Here is a 17396-nt window from a genome sequence, read left to right on the forward strand (position 1 = left end):
AGAGGGCAGTGTCTCCACATTTGGTCCATTTGCACAGAAGGAACCCAGTGTTTCCGCTGGAGCACCAAGCTTAGAACCATCACAAGGAGGACAAGGGCCTGTGTGCAGGTAGAGAGGGTCCCCAGAAAAATGCTAATATCCCTTCCTCTACTAGTCTGGACAATGATTTCTGCCTGCCAGTGGATTGGAGGAAGTCAGAGTGCTGAAAGTCAAAGGGAAGGCGCTGTTTCCAGCAAGCGGGGGAAAGTTGCTTTCTGAGGGCTGTGAACTGTCAGCCCTCTGCCTCTGCACTCCAAAGAGAGTGAGGAGAAGAACAGGGTTGAGAAGTGGTAGAAGGTGACAGTGGAAACCCTGTCATACTTGGGAAGGTTGGCAGACCCAGGAATATTCAGCCCAGGGAAGAGAAACTTTCAGGAACCCTGAGGACTGTCTTCCATTAAGGTTGTTCTGCAGGGTTCCGAGTGGATGCCACCAGGGGACAGGCCTCAGCTTGATTTAAGGAAAAACTTTCTGACAATGTCAGGTAGGACAACCTTGGAGCACCTTGTTCTCCATCATTCATTGACTACATGTATTTATGCCCACTAGGCCTGGCACTCTAGTTGCTGAGGTTGTGGCAGTGAATAAAACACAGAAACCTGGCTGTCCTCACAGAGCTGACCTGCCCATGTCTGAATATCCCAGGATATACTGAGGTGGAGCTTGCCCGCGGCCTCATAGGTTGTTAGCCTGGATGGATCTTAACATCCCTTCAGATTCCATAATTTGCTCGTTTTATGAAACCTTGTTCATCTTCCTGTCTCTGATACACCCTTTCAGAATCTGCAGAGAAGTGACACCAAGTCTCACCAAGACTGCAGAGTTTTCATGGTTTCCAATAGAAACAAGTCTGTGAACTCTGATATATTGTAAAAATTGCCTCTCGAAAGTCTTAGGTTTGGAAGTCTTAGAAAAATAAAATTTCTTCACTTAAAAACAATCTTTAGTTGGTCTATTTTCATGTTTCTTTTATTTAAGCTGTATTGGGTCAAAGCATTAAAATTGCCAATGTGAGGAATTATTTCTAGAGAACAGCCAGGTCACACAGACATTACATATTCCATTCTTGACATGAACATGGAGGATCTCAACTAAAACAGACCCACTGTTACTGGCATCCAAGAGCGTACAGAGCTTGTGACAGTCTCAGAGAAGCCACACTAATTTTAGCTCCTCCTGGCTGGATATTTACATCCTTAAACCCATTACCCCCGCCCCCCTGGCTCTCTCTCTTCTTTAGCACCTGTTTCTTTCTGGCTTGCACTTTCCTTTGCATAGTAAACATTATCAGGATAGACCCAGTTTTCTATTTTTGTATATTTTTCTTCTCAATGGTGTGGTCTGCTGTTGAGATCTGCATCACCCTGGAAGAAAAAAAGAGGGGGAGCTGGGAGTTGACATCTTTGCCCACTTCTTGCTAGAAAGACAGTACCCCAGGATGCCAGGACTGCTTCTGCACAGGCTTCCTGCCTTGTAGTGGACACCATTGGGTCACACCTGGCTCTGTGAGGCTTTGAGGCCTAACTCCACCCAGGTGCTGAGAGGGTGTGAGTGTGAGTCCTGACGTGCAGTGCCCACCATAAGCCCAGGGGTCTTCTGAGGGGCCAAGAGGCTCATTCTGCCATTGTGACGTGTCTTCCTGAGAAAGAAAAGCTGCTGTTCATCATATCCCACAGATGGGTTTTAAAAATTGGCAAGATTTCTGTATGGAGATTGTGGAATACTTGGGCTCAACAGGGCCCTTCATGGCCTCCCTGACACCTGTCCCGTCAGCCTCGGCTCCTGCCCGGTCCAGCACTCTTGTCCCATCCTGAGCCCCTCCTCTGGCCACGCTGTACTCTTTGTGAATCCCACCTCTGCACTTTGGCATGTCAGACCCTCTGGAACTCATTTCTTTACCTGGTGAGGAATCAGTTTTATGTTTTCTTTTACATTTTTATTAATTTTTTTTCATTTGTATTTATTTTAATATCAGAGTCTAACAGTTTCATAAAGTATGTTGATAATGCACTTGGATGTCATGGTAGCATCAATTGCTATAAAAATTTCTGAAAACTTCCTCTCAGTTTCTATACGTCTGGTGTTTTAAGCAGGTAACAAACAGGGACCACCCACTGAGTGGCACTGCTCTAGACTCCTGTGCGGGTCACATTCTCTGTGGAGCTGCTGCATTCAGCCACCGCAGGTAAAACCAGTGGCTCCTCCCCTGTGATCTCTTCCCGTGAGATGTAAACACCACATGTCACAGAACATTTGCTCACAGCCTTGTGATTGAAGTGTGCATCTACCTCTCTGCCTGATTCTGAGCTCCACGATGGAGGACATTCTTTCTTATTCATCTCTGTAGCCCACAGTATAGGTCTATCCCATATTCAGAGCTTGGTCAGTATTTATGGGACCGAATACAGTGCCACTTTGGAAAATTCTGTGGGATGTTGGCTCAATGCTGACTCGTGTACTAGTTTGCTTTAGACATCTCATGGCTAATCTAGCCCTGTGGCCAATGAGGGGAAATGGCAAAGAGTGAAGATGGATCAGGACTTGGCGAGCAGACCCCAGGGGCCCAGCCGCATCACCAGTGGGTACTGTGGGCAGTGCTGTGGCCTGGGGGTGTGGAAGGAGACAGACCAACGATCAGGGCCAGCAGAGCCCAGGAATAAAGTCACCAAGCCAAGGCAGGGGATCTGCTTTACAGGGTGTCTAATACTGGCCACTAAAACTTAGCAGGTGGAAGGAGCTAAAACTCCTGCATCTGGGTGGTATGGGAAGCAGCCAACGAGTAAACCCCTGCCAAGGTGAGAGCTTAGGAGAGGGACTCCTTTCAGGTGTTTGGCCTGAGGGAGATAGTTACACAGTCATGTGCTTCATCCAGAGATAAGCCTCTGGTTTCCCTATATTCCCAAGCTAATCATTACTTGAGAGTAAGAGAATTAAGGAAAGATATTCTGTTCTATTTTTTGTTTCCTCCCTAACCAACTGGCAAGAAAAGCCTCAGCTTGAATTCAGAGGTCAGTGGGTTATCACATTTGGCTACAATCCAAACTGCCCAGCCCTGAAAGAGAGAGAGAGAGAGAGAGAGAGAGAGAGAGAGAGAGAGAGCTGTAAATGAGCAGGGAACTTTACCCTAACTGAGGGCTGGTTCAATCAGATGTCTGAACATGAAGCCAGAAAAGGTTCCCCGAATTCGCAGAGGTAGAGCATCAGCCCATCAGCAGGGAGACTCCATCTCCCTGCTCCTCACAACCCGAGCCAGGTCCTTGATCTTGAGTCATCCTGATTAAAGCTAAACAGTAGTTGAAATAAAAAATAATATAATATAATAATAAAAGCTTGCCTTTGCAAGGCAGGGGGCTGGTATGACCATGGGCAAGTCACTGAACTTCTCTGAGCTCATTTTCCTTACTTGAGAAATGGAGATGTTTGTATCTACCTCATAGGATAAAAAAGACTGTGAAAAACACTTACCACATGCCTGGCTCTTGTAAAAGTAGGAGAAACCTCCATTCCCTGGCTCTGTTTCTCCACAAGGGATTTCTGCTGCAGCATTTGTTCGCAGACTTGACCATCGCTATGAATACCTGGAGGGCTGGCTCACCATAGATGCTGGGTCCACCCCAGGCTTTAATGCAGCAGGTCAGAGTGAAGCTCAGAATGCTAACTCCCCTGGGCAAGCTGATGCAGCTGGTCCAGAGGACCGTGTTCTGGGAACCCCTGCTCTCAAATCATGTTCTTTGCCTCTCTCCTCACCTTTCCCTTGCTCCTGTCATGGGAAGAATGATTTAGCCTGAGATTGAAGAAGGAACCAGGAAAACAGGGTTGAACCCCCTCTGGTCTCCTTTGAATCTAGCTGCAGGGTCAGTGGGTTCTGGCCATTCCTCCTCATGGAACAGAGGCTGCTCCCCAGGGAGCTGGGCTGTGGTTGTTCAGCTTTGTCGGCACCTTTAATTCTGGGGTGAAGAACAAGGATGCCCATGGTGGACACCCATTAAATTCTCAATCTAGAATTATAGCATAATACAACTAGCTTTTTGACTTTTATACATTGGTCTGTATTGTTTTCTCAGTTGATTCTAGTTAAGGAAAACTGATTCTGAGATAAGAAAGGATTATTATAAATTGTCCACCTAAAATCCCACTTGTATTCAGTGCTCAAGAAATGGTAGCCATGATTATTATTTCCTTAATGTTAGAAACCTAAATTCAGATGGTACTGAAATGCTCAGGGCTAATGATTCTGTAGGGGTGTGAAGGTGAATATACCCTGCCCGTGAGCTTGCAGATGTCCCTGTGGACCTCCACTGAAAACAAACATGTACTTTGTGCCTATTTGCCGGGTTTCGTGTCAGGTGGCATTAGATGAGGGACCTGCCTTCACAGAGCTTCTGCTCAGCTGGGGGAGTGTCATGACCACCAGTACCTGTGATTCAGGTGGACAGCACCACGCAAGAGCTTTGAGAAGCCAGAGGGAGTGCTGCAGCTGGAGGGACAAGGGAAGCTTTGGGGTTCCTGAAGCAGGAGATCAGGCCCTGGCAGACTGGAAGCTGGGAAGCAGAGAAGTGGGAAGGCGCACAACAGGAGCAGGGCAGGTGAACTTGGAACTTGGGCGTGGAGAGTGGAGCCATACCACCTCCTGGCTGTGGGGAGGAACACAGAGGCCCTCCTCAGAAATGGTTTTGAAGGAGCCTGTCTTGGACACCTGGATGATCTCCACTGAGATAATGCCTTTGCCAGCCATGTGGTGTCTGGTGAACAGCTTGTTGCGAGTGGTCTCGGCCATGCTGGCCCGCTCCTTGGCGTCATCCAGCTCGCACACTGTCTTCCTGTAGCAAGCCAAGGTCTGGTTGACCTGCAACTCCTGTGACAAAGGCGTGGTGGAAGGAGGGGTGTAAACCTAGCTCGTTCTGGTTAAGTGAGCATTGCTACCAGTTTAGGTGGATATTTGAGAGTGGCATTATTCTGTAAGTCTTGTTACAATACACAGCAGTCCTAGGACAGGAACATTTCCCAGCTCGTCAGAGACAACTTGTGTCTTCAACACTTGCAGCTGATTCTTTTTGGTCTTGATGTCTGTATTTCAAAGTAAAATGTGCTCTGTTGCTGCATCTATAATTTGTGGTTTCAGGCATTAGTTATTGGTGTCCCACTGTGGAAGATGGGATTTAGCATTTCACACCCCTCATTTCCCAATAGAACATTTTGATTAGATGCATATTTACTGGAAGTCTAGTCTTTATTGAGCCTTTTGGGAAGGGCATTGGGTGTGTGGGTGGCTGATGGATTCAATGTGGTGGCCCCAGAATTGGCAGCAAATGACAGCGGAATCAAATATCTATGTCCGGGGATGGGGTGGGATGTGGACATGTGGTGTAGGAGTGACACTTGAAGCCTCCATTTGCTAACCATTTGATTTTGACTTTTTTTTGCAAACATAACATACATCCCCCATTCTGGTCTGTTCCCCACTTGCAGAACAGACTAAACATACCAGCCTTCCTGCCTTGTGTCAGGAGGATCAAGGAAGGGCAGGTCTTGTGTTTAACAGTGTCACCAGGAGGGAGAGGCCACAGGAGGCAGTGGAAGCAGAACAATGGCCACTAGGACCTTCCCTGAGCTTAGCTCACCCCAGCAGAGGGGACTTCAGTTGGCATGGGTGGTCTTTGTGGGTAGTCTCATTTATCACACATCTTCTCTCCGGCGCGCAGTGCTCAGTCCACTTCCCTCCTGACAGTGAGGATGAAGTGCCGTGGGCGTGGAGCTCACAGGAGTCGTCCTTTGGCCAATGCTTGGTTAATTCTAATCAAGTGTTAAGACCTGGGCTGGGAAGGGAAGGAGAATCAGGGATGCGCAGTGAGCAGCCACCACTCTTCAATCTGCTGCTGTGCACCTTCAGCTTGTTCTGCAGCTTCTCCACCAGCTCCTGCAGGCGCTGGTTGGTGTTGTGGTCCCCCTCTGTCAAAGACAAGGTCTTTGAGGTGGCACTCGTTCTTCCGCAGCGTCTTGTCCATCTCCACGTGCCATTCCTGCTTGCCATCCAGCTCAGTCTCCTGTTCCTTGATCTGATGGAGGGAGAGAGGAATGCAGCTGCAGGAACATGTTATTTTTGAACTTCGGAGCTCCACTGAAGGAGCTCTGGGCCTTGGGCAGGGGTGTCGTGGCTCTGGTGTCCACTTCTGGCCCAGGGTGAGCAGGGGAGCCCTGGACACGAGGGCTAGGTGGGCTCTGCCTTTCACGGGCTGGGCCTTGGTTGTCACTGTCCCTGTGCCTCAAGTGTCCTCCTCCAGGAAATGGGGCAGGCAGGGGTCAGACAAGGTGAGCAGACCTCCTGGGCCCTTGCAGCTCTGACATCCCAGGAGGTAAAGACTAAGGCTTGCTGTAAGTACAGGGACAGAGGAGGAATACTGGGAACTCTGCTTGATGGCTAAGGCCATTCGGGGGAAAGGTGGCAGGGAGAGGAGACCTTTGCATAAATAAATTAGAGCTGTTGTCTCAATTTCCTTTTCTTTCCTAGCAACTGAATAAACCCGTTCCTCATCAACCACGGAGTTTTGGGAAAAGGAGCCCTCTGCCCTTGCCTGGCCGTATCTCCCTTTCCTCTCCTGGCTCAGCTCAGTGCTGCCCTCAGCTTGGCTTCCGGCTTCACGATCCTGTGCTTCCCTCCTTTCAGCTGCTCAGCCTCCTCCATCTCGGCCTGCAAGTCTTTGATGGTGATCTCATTCTTCTTCTTGATTCTCTGCAGGTGCATGCAGTGGTCCTGCTCTCGCTGCAGTTCTTCCACTGTGCGGCAGCTGCAGGGTGGGCGGCTGGGAGGAGAGCAGGAGCTGGAGCGGGGTTCCCTTCCCGGCTCATAGAGCCTTTGAGAGACAGCCACCTTGTCTCCTGGGAAGCTAAGGGGTTCATGAGGCGAGCCTCGCTGACATGCTCCTGGGGTTTGGGGGAGGGGACGCCTGGTGCTCGGAGGAAAAGGTGGAGGAGGCAGGCCAGCCAGTCCCGCGGGCTCCCCAGCTGGTTCTGCCCAACCACACTCATTGCTCTCTGCGCCTTGAGGGGCACAGCCCAGAGGGTGGGGAAGGCATGATCTGGGATAGGGGATGCAGGCTGGTACCTGCCCCTGTGTGGCCTTCAGCAAGTTGTTTTGCCCACTCATTCCTTTTTTTTTTAAGGTATCATTGATATACATTCTTATGAAGGTTTCACAAGAAAAACAATGTGGTTATTACATTCACCCTTATTATCGAGTTCCCCCCATACCCCATCGCAGTCACTGTCCTCCCCATTCATTCTTGCATTCATTCCACAAGTACTCACGGAGGGTCTGCTGTGTCCTCGGTGTGGGTCTATGCTTTCAGGACGTAGTACCAAATACGGCCAGCAGTGTTCTGGGAAGCCTGGTGTTTCAATCAAGTATGAGATCCCTGACCATAAAATCTGTATTTACTCATCTTTAAAGTGGGATACATAGTATCCACCACTCGAGGTCGTATGTGTGAGCCCCCAAAGGGACACTGGGGCAAAAACCCCTGGTGGCACATCTTGCCGACGTCCATCCCTGAGCCCCTGGGCATGGCACCCATCTTGCTTCCATTAAGACTTCCCTCGTGGCTGCTTTAACCTCCTCCTTGCCAAAAAGCCTGCCCAGATGAATGAGCCCACCTCTGTGGCTCCTGTGATCTGTGTCCCCAGGCCTCAACTCTTACCTCCCACGTGATCATGTATAGCTTGTAATTATTCCTTACTTTCACGTTTAGCTTTTCAGAAAAGCCTCTGGCCTCCCCAGAGCATGGCCCATCCTCACTGGGGGTGTGCTGAGATTCCACAACGACCCGTGAGAGGGGAGACAGCCTTCCCTGGCCTGGGTGGCCGGGTCCTCAGCAGGCAGCCTGGCTCGGGGTGCTCACCACTTACTTGGCCCTCTTGTCAGCTGAGCTGAACTCACTGATGAGCAACTCATGCTCAGTGGAGATGCACCGGACATTGGACTCCAGCTTGCACTTGACCACGAGGAGGCTTTGGTTTTGGAGGAAGAAACGAAGACACTGCTGTGAGCCAGGAGTCTACACAGCCCTTCCCGTATCCAGGAAAGAAAATGACCTTCTCGCAGACACAACTGCCAGATCCTCCAATAGGAAATGGCCCTGGACCCCCTGCTCACAGTGAGAGGGCCTCTCCCCTGCATTCTTCTCTGGGTTTCAGAGGACTTGCATCATGAGGAGCCCAGGAATAACCTTATTTACGCTTGGGGTGGGTGGCAGTTCTAGAACAATCCTGAACTCAGCTGGGAAAACCCAGGTTTAAGCCCCTGTTCTTCTACCATTTGGATAAATTACTTACCTCTAAGCTTTGGTGGTCTTATCTCTAAAGTGGGGTTGTAAACCCTGTATGTCCTGTGCATTTTTTCTTCTGATGAATTCACATGAGATGGTAAGTAAGGTTAAGTGGTGATGGTGAGGGGCTGCGTGTGAACAGTGAGCAGTTCTGGTGTTACCACTGGCCGCAAACAGGGTCCCTGATGTTGACTGTGGATAAGCCACTTGGCTCTCTGGGCCATGGTTTTTCACTGGTGGTAATGGTGGTTCTTAAAATTGGCTGAATCATCAGAACCCCTGAAGAGTTTCTAAAAGTTTAGATTTCTTTAGTCCCATCACTGACCCATTGGGTCATCTCCAGGGGAGTCTGAGAATCTGTTTGTAAAAGCTGCACACTACCATGTGTGTGTGGTTACTACTGTGCACTGAGAAAGGGTCCAGGTGGCACATTTCATGTCACAGGTTTTACCATAACAAAGAGAGCTCTGCAGGTGAGTTCCCAGTATTTGCCAAGCGGGGACCCTTCCTGCCTCTGAGTTTCGAGGAGAGCCACAAGGTTTGGGCACTCTCCAGCCCTCACCCCACTGCCCCAAGTGTGAGTCCATGTGGCCCCACCCCGGGAGCTGCCATCCTCCCTGGGCGTTGACCTCGCTGTGCTGCTCAGTGATCGCCACCACATGTTCCCAGCCTGCAGGAATGCTTGCTGCCCTCCAGGCTGGAGCGCCCCTCCTCCAGCTCCGTCTGTAGGAGGCTCAGGTGCCGCTCCTGCACATTGTATCGTTCCCTCAGCTCCTCGTGCTGCCGGGCATCCTCATCCATCTGGACCTGCAGGTCCTGGTGAGCACGAGGACTGGGCTGAGCCCATTTCCTGGGTCCTGGCATGGTCCAGGGCTGGCTAGACCTGAGGGTGCTTTGACTTACCTAAATCAGACTCAGCAGGGAGCTGGGGTGGGGGTGGTGAGGTGGAGGCCACAGAGGAAGAGTATGGGGTGTAGACCTGCCTCTGGGGAGTTCATGGTCTGAAGAGGTCTCGCTAGCCAGGACCTAGGTGTCTGGAGGACACTAGGTAGGTGGTTACTATGAGATCAGTGCTTTCTTGATGATAAGAGCCCCTGGTGTTTCCATCAGCGCCTTCTCAAAGAGGCCTTCCTCAGTGACCTTTGATATTACACCCCAGGGACCACTACTAATCTCCCTTCCCGTCTTGTTTCCCCACAGCACGTATCACCAGTTTAGATACTGCAGTTTGTTTTATTTGTTGCTTATTGTCTATCAGCAGGGATGCCTGTTTTGTCCATCCGCCTATCCATAGCACCTAACAGAGCACCTGGACAGGACAGGTCTCCACTAAACCCATGTTGAATGGATGAATCCAGCTATGTATGCTTTATAGACCAGCCCGATGACAGAAAGCAGTAAAGGAGGACTTAGCTCTGTTTGCGTTTATTTCTTAAGGTGAGTGGGGGTACATGGATGTTTGTTATGTTCTTTATTTTTCTGTATCTGAAATAACTTAGAAGTGAAAAATGATTTTACAAAACTAAGGCAAGACCAACTTCATGTTTCCCTCCTTTCTTTCCTCTTTCCAGTGGCTCAGGATATGCACTTTGTTGATGGGGCCTCACATTTATTCACTCCCCAAGTCTCCTGCATCCTGGACCACCAGCCACCCTATGATCTCACGTCCATGCCTTTATCCTAGCTGGAGGTACATGTGGAATGGGCTCCCTGTGAATTTGCAGGCTCAGGATGGCTTGCTTTGTGATGAGCTTTTCCTCCTCCCAGATCACGGCCTTCATTTGCTGTGGCAGCCTTTGCAGTGTCTTCACAAGTTTGCTGTTTTTCTTGTTAGCATCGTCCAGCGGGATTTCCATCTCATTCAGATCTGTCTGTATCTTCTTCTTGAGCCGAAGTGCCTCTACCTGGCCCTTGGCCTCCACCTCCAGGCTGGCTTGCAAAGACTCGATTGCCCACTGGTGGTTCTACCTGCAAGTCCAAGCAGAGAAGTCCTTGGCATACTGGGCCCGCTGTTCAGTCTGTATTAAACTTCCCTAGGTTAGAGGTCTCTGAGCATCAATGTGGTATGGCCACCATGTTGTGAAATTAAACTGTATCTCCCCTTAAAGCATTTAATGGGGGTGTATCACACTTTGGGAAATGGAGTGGAAGGTCAGTGTTTGCCATGTGTCTTTGTGATCGCAATTCATTTATAACATGCAAAACAGCACTGCAAGGAAACTGAGGCTTGTAGATAGGAAAAATGGACCCATTTAGTCCATGACAGAGTCAGGATTCAAACCCAGATGCTAAGGCCCCTGTTTTTTTTCATTACAAAAATGAGAGCTTTGACAATACAAATCAGATTTACATCTCTCTTCAAAACAATAGTTATTAGTTGATTTTATTTAACAAAAATTGATTGATTATAATCAACATAATAAACTTTTCCATAAAGTCCTTAAATAAGTTGCATTGATCTCATTTTATAGGAAGGTACTAGAAGAGGTAATTTAGATGTTCGAAAAATATTTGTTTTACAGAGGCAAATAGATGTTAGCACGTAAAGACCCTGTCACCTGCCCCACATTGTATGTACCTCTGATCTACCCCTGAACACCCACTAACTATATGGAGGCACATTGCTGGATTTGCAGCATCCTTGAGGTGTATTCAATTTCCAGATATGAGAAAGGGTATCATGACATTGTCAAAAGTGAACAAAATCATGATTCACTTTGACTTAAAAAATAAATATAAGCAAAATCTACCAAACATGTTGAAAAAAATTTAAAGATCTAAATACATAGAAAGACATTCATGTTTATGGATCAGAAGACTTAATATTGTTAAGATGGGATTCAGTGCAGTCTCTATCAAAAATCACAACTGGCTTCTTTGCAGAAATTGACAGGCTGATGCTAAAATTTATATGGAAATGCAGTGGGGTCCAAAGTAACCAAAACAGTCTTGAAAAAGAAGAACAAAGGTAGAGGACTCACAGTTCCCAATTTCAAAGATTACTACAAAGCTTCAGTCATCAAGACAGTGTAGTCCTGGCATAGGGTTAGACATACAGATCAATGGAATAGAATTGGGAATCCATAAATAAGCCATCATATTTATAGTCAATTCACTTTCAATATGAGTGCCAACACCTTTCAAGGGGGAGAGAATAGTCTTTTCAAAAACTGGTTCTAGCAAAAATCTCTTGGACATAAACATGAGCAACTTCTTCATGAACATATCTACCCTGGGCAAGGAAAACAAAAGCAAAAATGAACAAGTGGGACTACATCAAACTGAAAAGCTTCTGTACAGCAAAGGACACCATCAATAGAACAAAAAGACATCCTACAGTATGGGAGAATATATTCATAAATGACAGATCCGATAAAGGGTTGACATCCAAAATATATAAAGAGCTTACCTACTTCAACAAACAAAAAGCAAATAATTCAATTAAAAAATGGGCACAGGATCTGAACAGACACTTCTCAAAAAAAAGAAATTCAGATGGCCAACAGACACATGAAAAGATGCTCCACATCACTACTCATCAGAGAAATGCAAATTAAAACCACAATGAGGTATCACCTCACACCAGTCAGGATGGCCACCATCCAAAAGACAGACAACAAATGTTGGCGAGGTTGTGGAGAAAGGGGAACCCTCCTACACTGCTGGTGGGAATGTAAACTAGTTCAACCATTGTGGAAAGCAGTGTGGAGGTTCCTCAAAAAGCTCAAAATAGAAATACCATTTGACCAAGGAATTCCACTCCTAGGAATTTACCCTAAGAATGCAGCAGCTCAATTTGAAAAAGACAGATGCACCCCTATGTTTATCACAGCACTATTTAAAATAGCCAAGAAATGGAAGCAACCTAAGTGTCCATCAGTAGATGAATGGATAAAGAAGATGTGGTACATAAACACAATGGAATATTATTCAGCCATAAGAAGAAAACAAATCCTACCATTTGTAACAACATGGATGGGACTAGAGGGTATTATGCTCAGTGAAATAAACCAGGCAGAGAAAGACAAGTACCAAATGATTTCACTCATATGTGGAGTACAAGAACATAGAAAAAAAAAACTGAAGGAACCAAACAGCAGCAGACTCACAGAACCCAAGAATGGACTAACAGTTACCAAAGGGAAAGGGACTGGGGAGGAAGGGTGGGAAGGGAGGAATAAGGGGGGGGTAAGAAAGGGGGCACCATGATTAGCATGTATAATGTTGGGGGGGCACAGGGAGGGCTGTACAATACAGAGAAGACAAGTAGTGACTCTATAGCATCTTACTACGCTGATGGACAGTGACTGTAATGGGGTATGTGAGGGGAACTTGGTGATGGGGGGAGTCTAGTAAACATAATGTTCCTCACGTAATTGTAGATAAATGATACCAAAATAAAAAATAAAAATAAAACAAAAAAACAGAAAACTGGTTCTAGGACAACTGGCTGTCCACATGCAAAAGAATGAAGTTGGACCCCATTAGGTCTTTATGGACCAAAGACCTAAATGTTAAGAGCTAAAACTATAAAACTATTGCCTAATCTAGGAAACATCAGCATAAATCTTTATGACTGGGTTAGGCAATGGGTTTTTAGATATGACACCTGCTATACAAGTGACCAAAGAAAAAAAATAGAGACACTGGGCTCCATCGAAATAAAAAATTTTTGTGCTTCAAAGGATATTATCAAGAAAGTGAAAAGACAACTCACAGAATTGGAGAAAATATTTGCAAATTATGTAGCTGATAAGGGTCTAGTATCCAGAATATATAAAGCACTCTTACAACTCAACAACAAAAAGACAACTCAGTTTTTTAAGTGGACAAAGGACTTGACTATACATTTCTCCAAGCAAGATATACAAATAGCCAATAAGCACATAAAAAAAAACAGTCAACACATTAGTCATCATGGAACTGTGATTTTAAACCACAGTGAGATGCTACTACTTCACATTCACTAGTTTGGCTATAATCAAGAATATAGATAATGATAAATGTTGAAGAAGATTTGGAGAAATTGACATCCTCATACACTGGGAATGTAAAACAGTGCAAATGTTTCAGAAAGAAATCTGGCAGTTCTGCATGAAGTTAAACAGTGTTACCATATGACCAGAAATACTACTTCTAGGTATCTATCCAAGAGAAATGTAAATATATGTCCACACAAAAACTTAGATATGAAAATTTATAGTGGCTTTATTCATAGTAACCAAAAGGTGGAAACAACCCAAATGTCTGTCCATTGATGGAATGGATAACAAAAGGTGGTGTTATCCAACAGTGGAATGTTATTCAGGAATAAAAATGAATGAAATACTTGCTGATTCACACACTTCAACGTGGATGAAGCTTGAGAACATTATGCTCAGTAAAAGAAGCCAGGCACAAAGGACCACATGTTGTATGATTCCATTGATATGAAATGTCCAGAACAGGCAAATCCAAAGAAACAGAAAGTCAGTGAGTTGTTGCCAGGGCTGAGGGTTGGGTGGGGTGGGGAGAAATGGGGCACAACTGCAAAAGGATATGGGGTTTCTTTGGGGGGAGGATGATAAAAATGTCCTAAAATTGTAATTATGATTGCACAACTAAAAACCACTGAATTTTTTCCCTTAACTTGGATGAATTGCATGGTATGTGAATTATAGCTCAATAAAACTGTTGCAAACAGACACCCACAAGAGCCATTTAGTGACAAAGCTAGACATTTAAGGTGGGGGTCAAGTTTCACCCAATAGTAGCTGCAGAGTCATGGGACTTCTCCCAGCGGCTCTGCCTACAACCTTCTTAGGAGTGATTGTGGGAATGTTGTGAACTCAAGAAGTGACGGTGCAGGAAGATTTCAGGCAGACAGGTTAGGCGGGGTGCCACTGTGGACAGTCCCAAATGTGCTGATCTCAGAATCACAACAGATCATATTTGTGTAAAACCTAGTGATGAATCCAAAAATTTCTTGAACCCTCAAACAGCATCATTGGTCACTGAATTAAAAAGAAATCTCCAAATCTAGCACTCCTTAGCATTCTTACAAATCAGTCCTTTTCCATGACATGTTGGATGTTTTCTAAGAGTTCATGAATATTTATGTAACTTATATCTGTATGGCTTTGCAGGTTCCAATGTGCTTTCACAGCTACAGCCTCCTTTAATCTCCACCACATCCCAGAGCAATCATGAGGAAGGTGTCGTCATTCTCATCTCTTAGGTGGGATAATTGCACCTATCTGACAGGGTTTTTCCCCAGGTTTTTTATTGTAAAATACACATAACTAAAAATGTACTATCCTAACCATTTTTAAGTGTAGTGTAGTGGTATTAAATACGTTCATAATGCTGTACTACCATTACCATTATCCGTCTCCTTATCCATCTGTTCATCTTGTAAAACTGAAACTTTATACCCATTAAACAATAACTCCCCCATTTCCTTCTTTCCCCCAGCCTTTGGCAATCATCATTCTACTTTGTGTCTCTATGATTTTTTTAAATTATTTTGGTATCATTAATCTACAATTACATGAGGAACATTATGTTTACTAGACTCCCCCCTTCACCAAATCCCTCTCACATACCCCATTAGTCACTGTTCATCAGCGTAGTAAGATGCTGTAGAATCACTACTTGTCTTCTCTGTGTTGCACAGCCCTCCCTGTGCACCCCCCCCGCACATTATACATGGTAATCGTAAGGCCCCCTTTATCCCCCACCTTCTCCCTCCCTTCCCACCCATCCTCCCCAGTCCCTTTTCCTTTGGTAACTATTAGTCCATTCTTGGGTTCTGTGATTCTGCTGCTGTTTTGTTCCGTCAGTTTTTCCTTTGTTCTTATATTCCACAAATGAGTGAAATCATTTGGTACTTGTCTTTCTCCACCTGGCTTATTTCACTGAGCATAATACCCTCTAGCTCCATCCATGTTGTTCCAAATGGTAGGATTTGTTTTCTTCTTATGGCTGACTAATATTCCATTGTGTATATGTACCACATCTTCTTTATCCATTCATTTTCTGCTGGACACTTAGGTTGCTTCCAATTCTTGGCTATTGTAAATAGTGCTGTGATAAACATAGGGGTGCATCTGTCTTGTTCAAACTGGGCTGTTGCATTCTTAGGGTAAATTCCTAGAAGTGGGATTCCTGGGTCAAATGGTATTAATATTTTGAGTTTTTTGAGGAACCTTCATACTTCTTTCCACAATGGTTGAACTAATTTACATTCCCACCAGCAGTGTAGGAGGGTTCCCCTTTCTCCACAACCTCGCCAACATTTGTTGTTGTTTGTCTTTTGGATGGAAGCCATCCTTACTGGTGTGAGATGATATCTCATTGTGGTTTTAATTTGCATTTCTCTGATGACTAGCAATGTGGAGCATCTTTTCATGTGTCTGTTGGCCATCTGAATTTCTTCTGTGGAGAACTGTCTATTCAGCTTCTCTGCCCATTTTTTAATTGGGTTGTTCACTTTTTGTTTGTTGAGGTGCATGAGCTCTTTATGTATTTTGGATGTCAACCCTTTATCGGATCTGTCATTTATGAATATATTCTCCCATACTGTAGGATACCTTTTTGTTCTATTGATGGTGTCCTTTGCTGTACAGAAGCTTTTCAGCTTGATATAGTCCCACTTGTTCATTTTTGCTTTTGTTTCCCTTGCCCGGGGAGATATGTTCATGAAGAAGTTGCTCATATTTACATCCCAGAGATTTTTGCCTGTTTTTTTCTAGGAGTTTTATGGTTTCATGACTTACATTCAGGTCTTTGATCCATTTCGAATTTACTTTTGTGTATGGGGTTAGACAATGATCCAGTTTCATTCTCTTACATGTAGCTGTCCAGTTTTGCCAACACCAGCTGTTGAAGAGGCTGTCATTTCCCCATTGTATGTCCATGGCTCCTTTATCATACATTAATTGACCATATATGCTTGGGTTAATGTCTGGAGTCTCTATTCTGTCGCACTGGTCTGTGGCTCTGTTCTTGTGCCAGTACCAAATTGTCTTGATTACTGTGGCTTTGTAGTAGAGCTTGAAGTTGGGGAGCGAGATCCCCCCCACTTTATTCTTCCTTCTCAGGATTGCTTTGGCTATTCGGGGTCTTTGGTGTTTCCATATGAATTTTAGAACTATTTGTTCCAGTTTTTTGAAGAATGCTGTTGGTAATTTGATAGGGATTGCATTAAATCTGTACATTGCTTTGGGCAGGATGGCCATTTTGTGTGTCTCTATGATTTTGACTAAGCATTTAATGTAACTGGAATCATACAGTATTTATATTTTCAAGGCTGGCTTATTTCACTTAGCATAATATCCTCAAGGTTCACCTATATTGTAGCATGTGTAGGAATTTCCTTCATTTTTAAGGCTGGAATTTTAATCCAATATTCCATTGTATGTATAGACCACATTTTGTTTATTCATTCATTCATCAGTGGACACTTAGGGTGTTAACATAGTTAAACCATTATGAGTAATGCTGCTGTGAACAATGGTGTACAAATATCTCTTTGAGCCCCTGCCTTCAATTCTTTTGAGTATATACTCAGAAACAGAGTTGCTGAGTCATATGGTAATTCTATTTAAAACTTTTTAAGGGGCCTCACCATTGCTTTCCACAGCAGTTTGTACGGTTTTACATTCCCACCAATAGTACACAAGGATTCCAGTTTCTCCATGTCCTTGTCAATTCTTGTTATTTTCTGTTTTTTGGATAATAGCCATCCTAATGGGTATAAGGTAGTATTTTATTGTAGTTTTGATATGCATTTCCCTAATGACTAGTGATATTGAGCATCTTTCCATGTGCTTATTGGCCATTTGTGTATCTTTGGAGAAGTGTCTTTTATGTCTTCTGCCATTTTTGAATTATTGTTATTATGGTTCATTATCTCATGGGTTTTTGTAGCAGGTACTGTATTTTCGAGTGTTTGTAAACCAGAGTGGCATATCAGTATAAGTGCCATATCTGAGATTCAAGGAGGTTCACCTTATTTGCTCGAGATCACATGATTAGTAGGTGACAGAGAGCTAG

The 17396-nt window shown here is 45.1% G+C and overlaps 1 protein-coding gene across 1 annotated transcript in view; it reads right to left on the reverse strand.

Moving 5' to 3' along the window:
• Positions 1 to 883: 883 nt before the first annotated feature.
• Positions 884 to 17396, reverse strand: part of MYH16 (myosin heavy chain 16) — a 39288-nt gene continuing 22775 nt past the window's right edge. Inside the window, 10 exon segments of the mRNA XM_073214261.1 lie at positions 884 to 4891; positions 5851 to 5855; positions 5899 to 5993; positions 5995 to 6089; positions 6656 to 7246; positions 7773 to 7830; positions 7942 to 8056; positions 8983 to 9026; positions 9028 to 9176; positions 10136 to 10324. Coding sequence (XP_073070362.1) covers positions 4559 to 4891; positions 5851 to 5855; positions 5899 to 5993; positions 5995 to 6089; positions 6656 to 7246; positions 7773 to 7830; positions 7942 to 8056; positions 8983 to 9026; positions 9028 to 9176; positions 10136 to 10324 — 1674 coding nt within the window. The 3' untranslated portion in view covers positions 884 to 4558.

The sequence above is a fragment of the Manis javanica genome, chromosome 10, assembly GCF_040802235.1.
Source record: "Manis javanica isolate MJ-LG chromosome 10, MJ_LKY, whole genome shotgun sequence".
NCBI classification, from domain to species: Eukaryota; Metazoa; Chordata; class Mammalia; order Pholidota; family Manidae; genus Manis; species Manis javanica.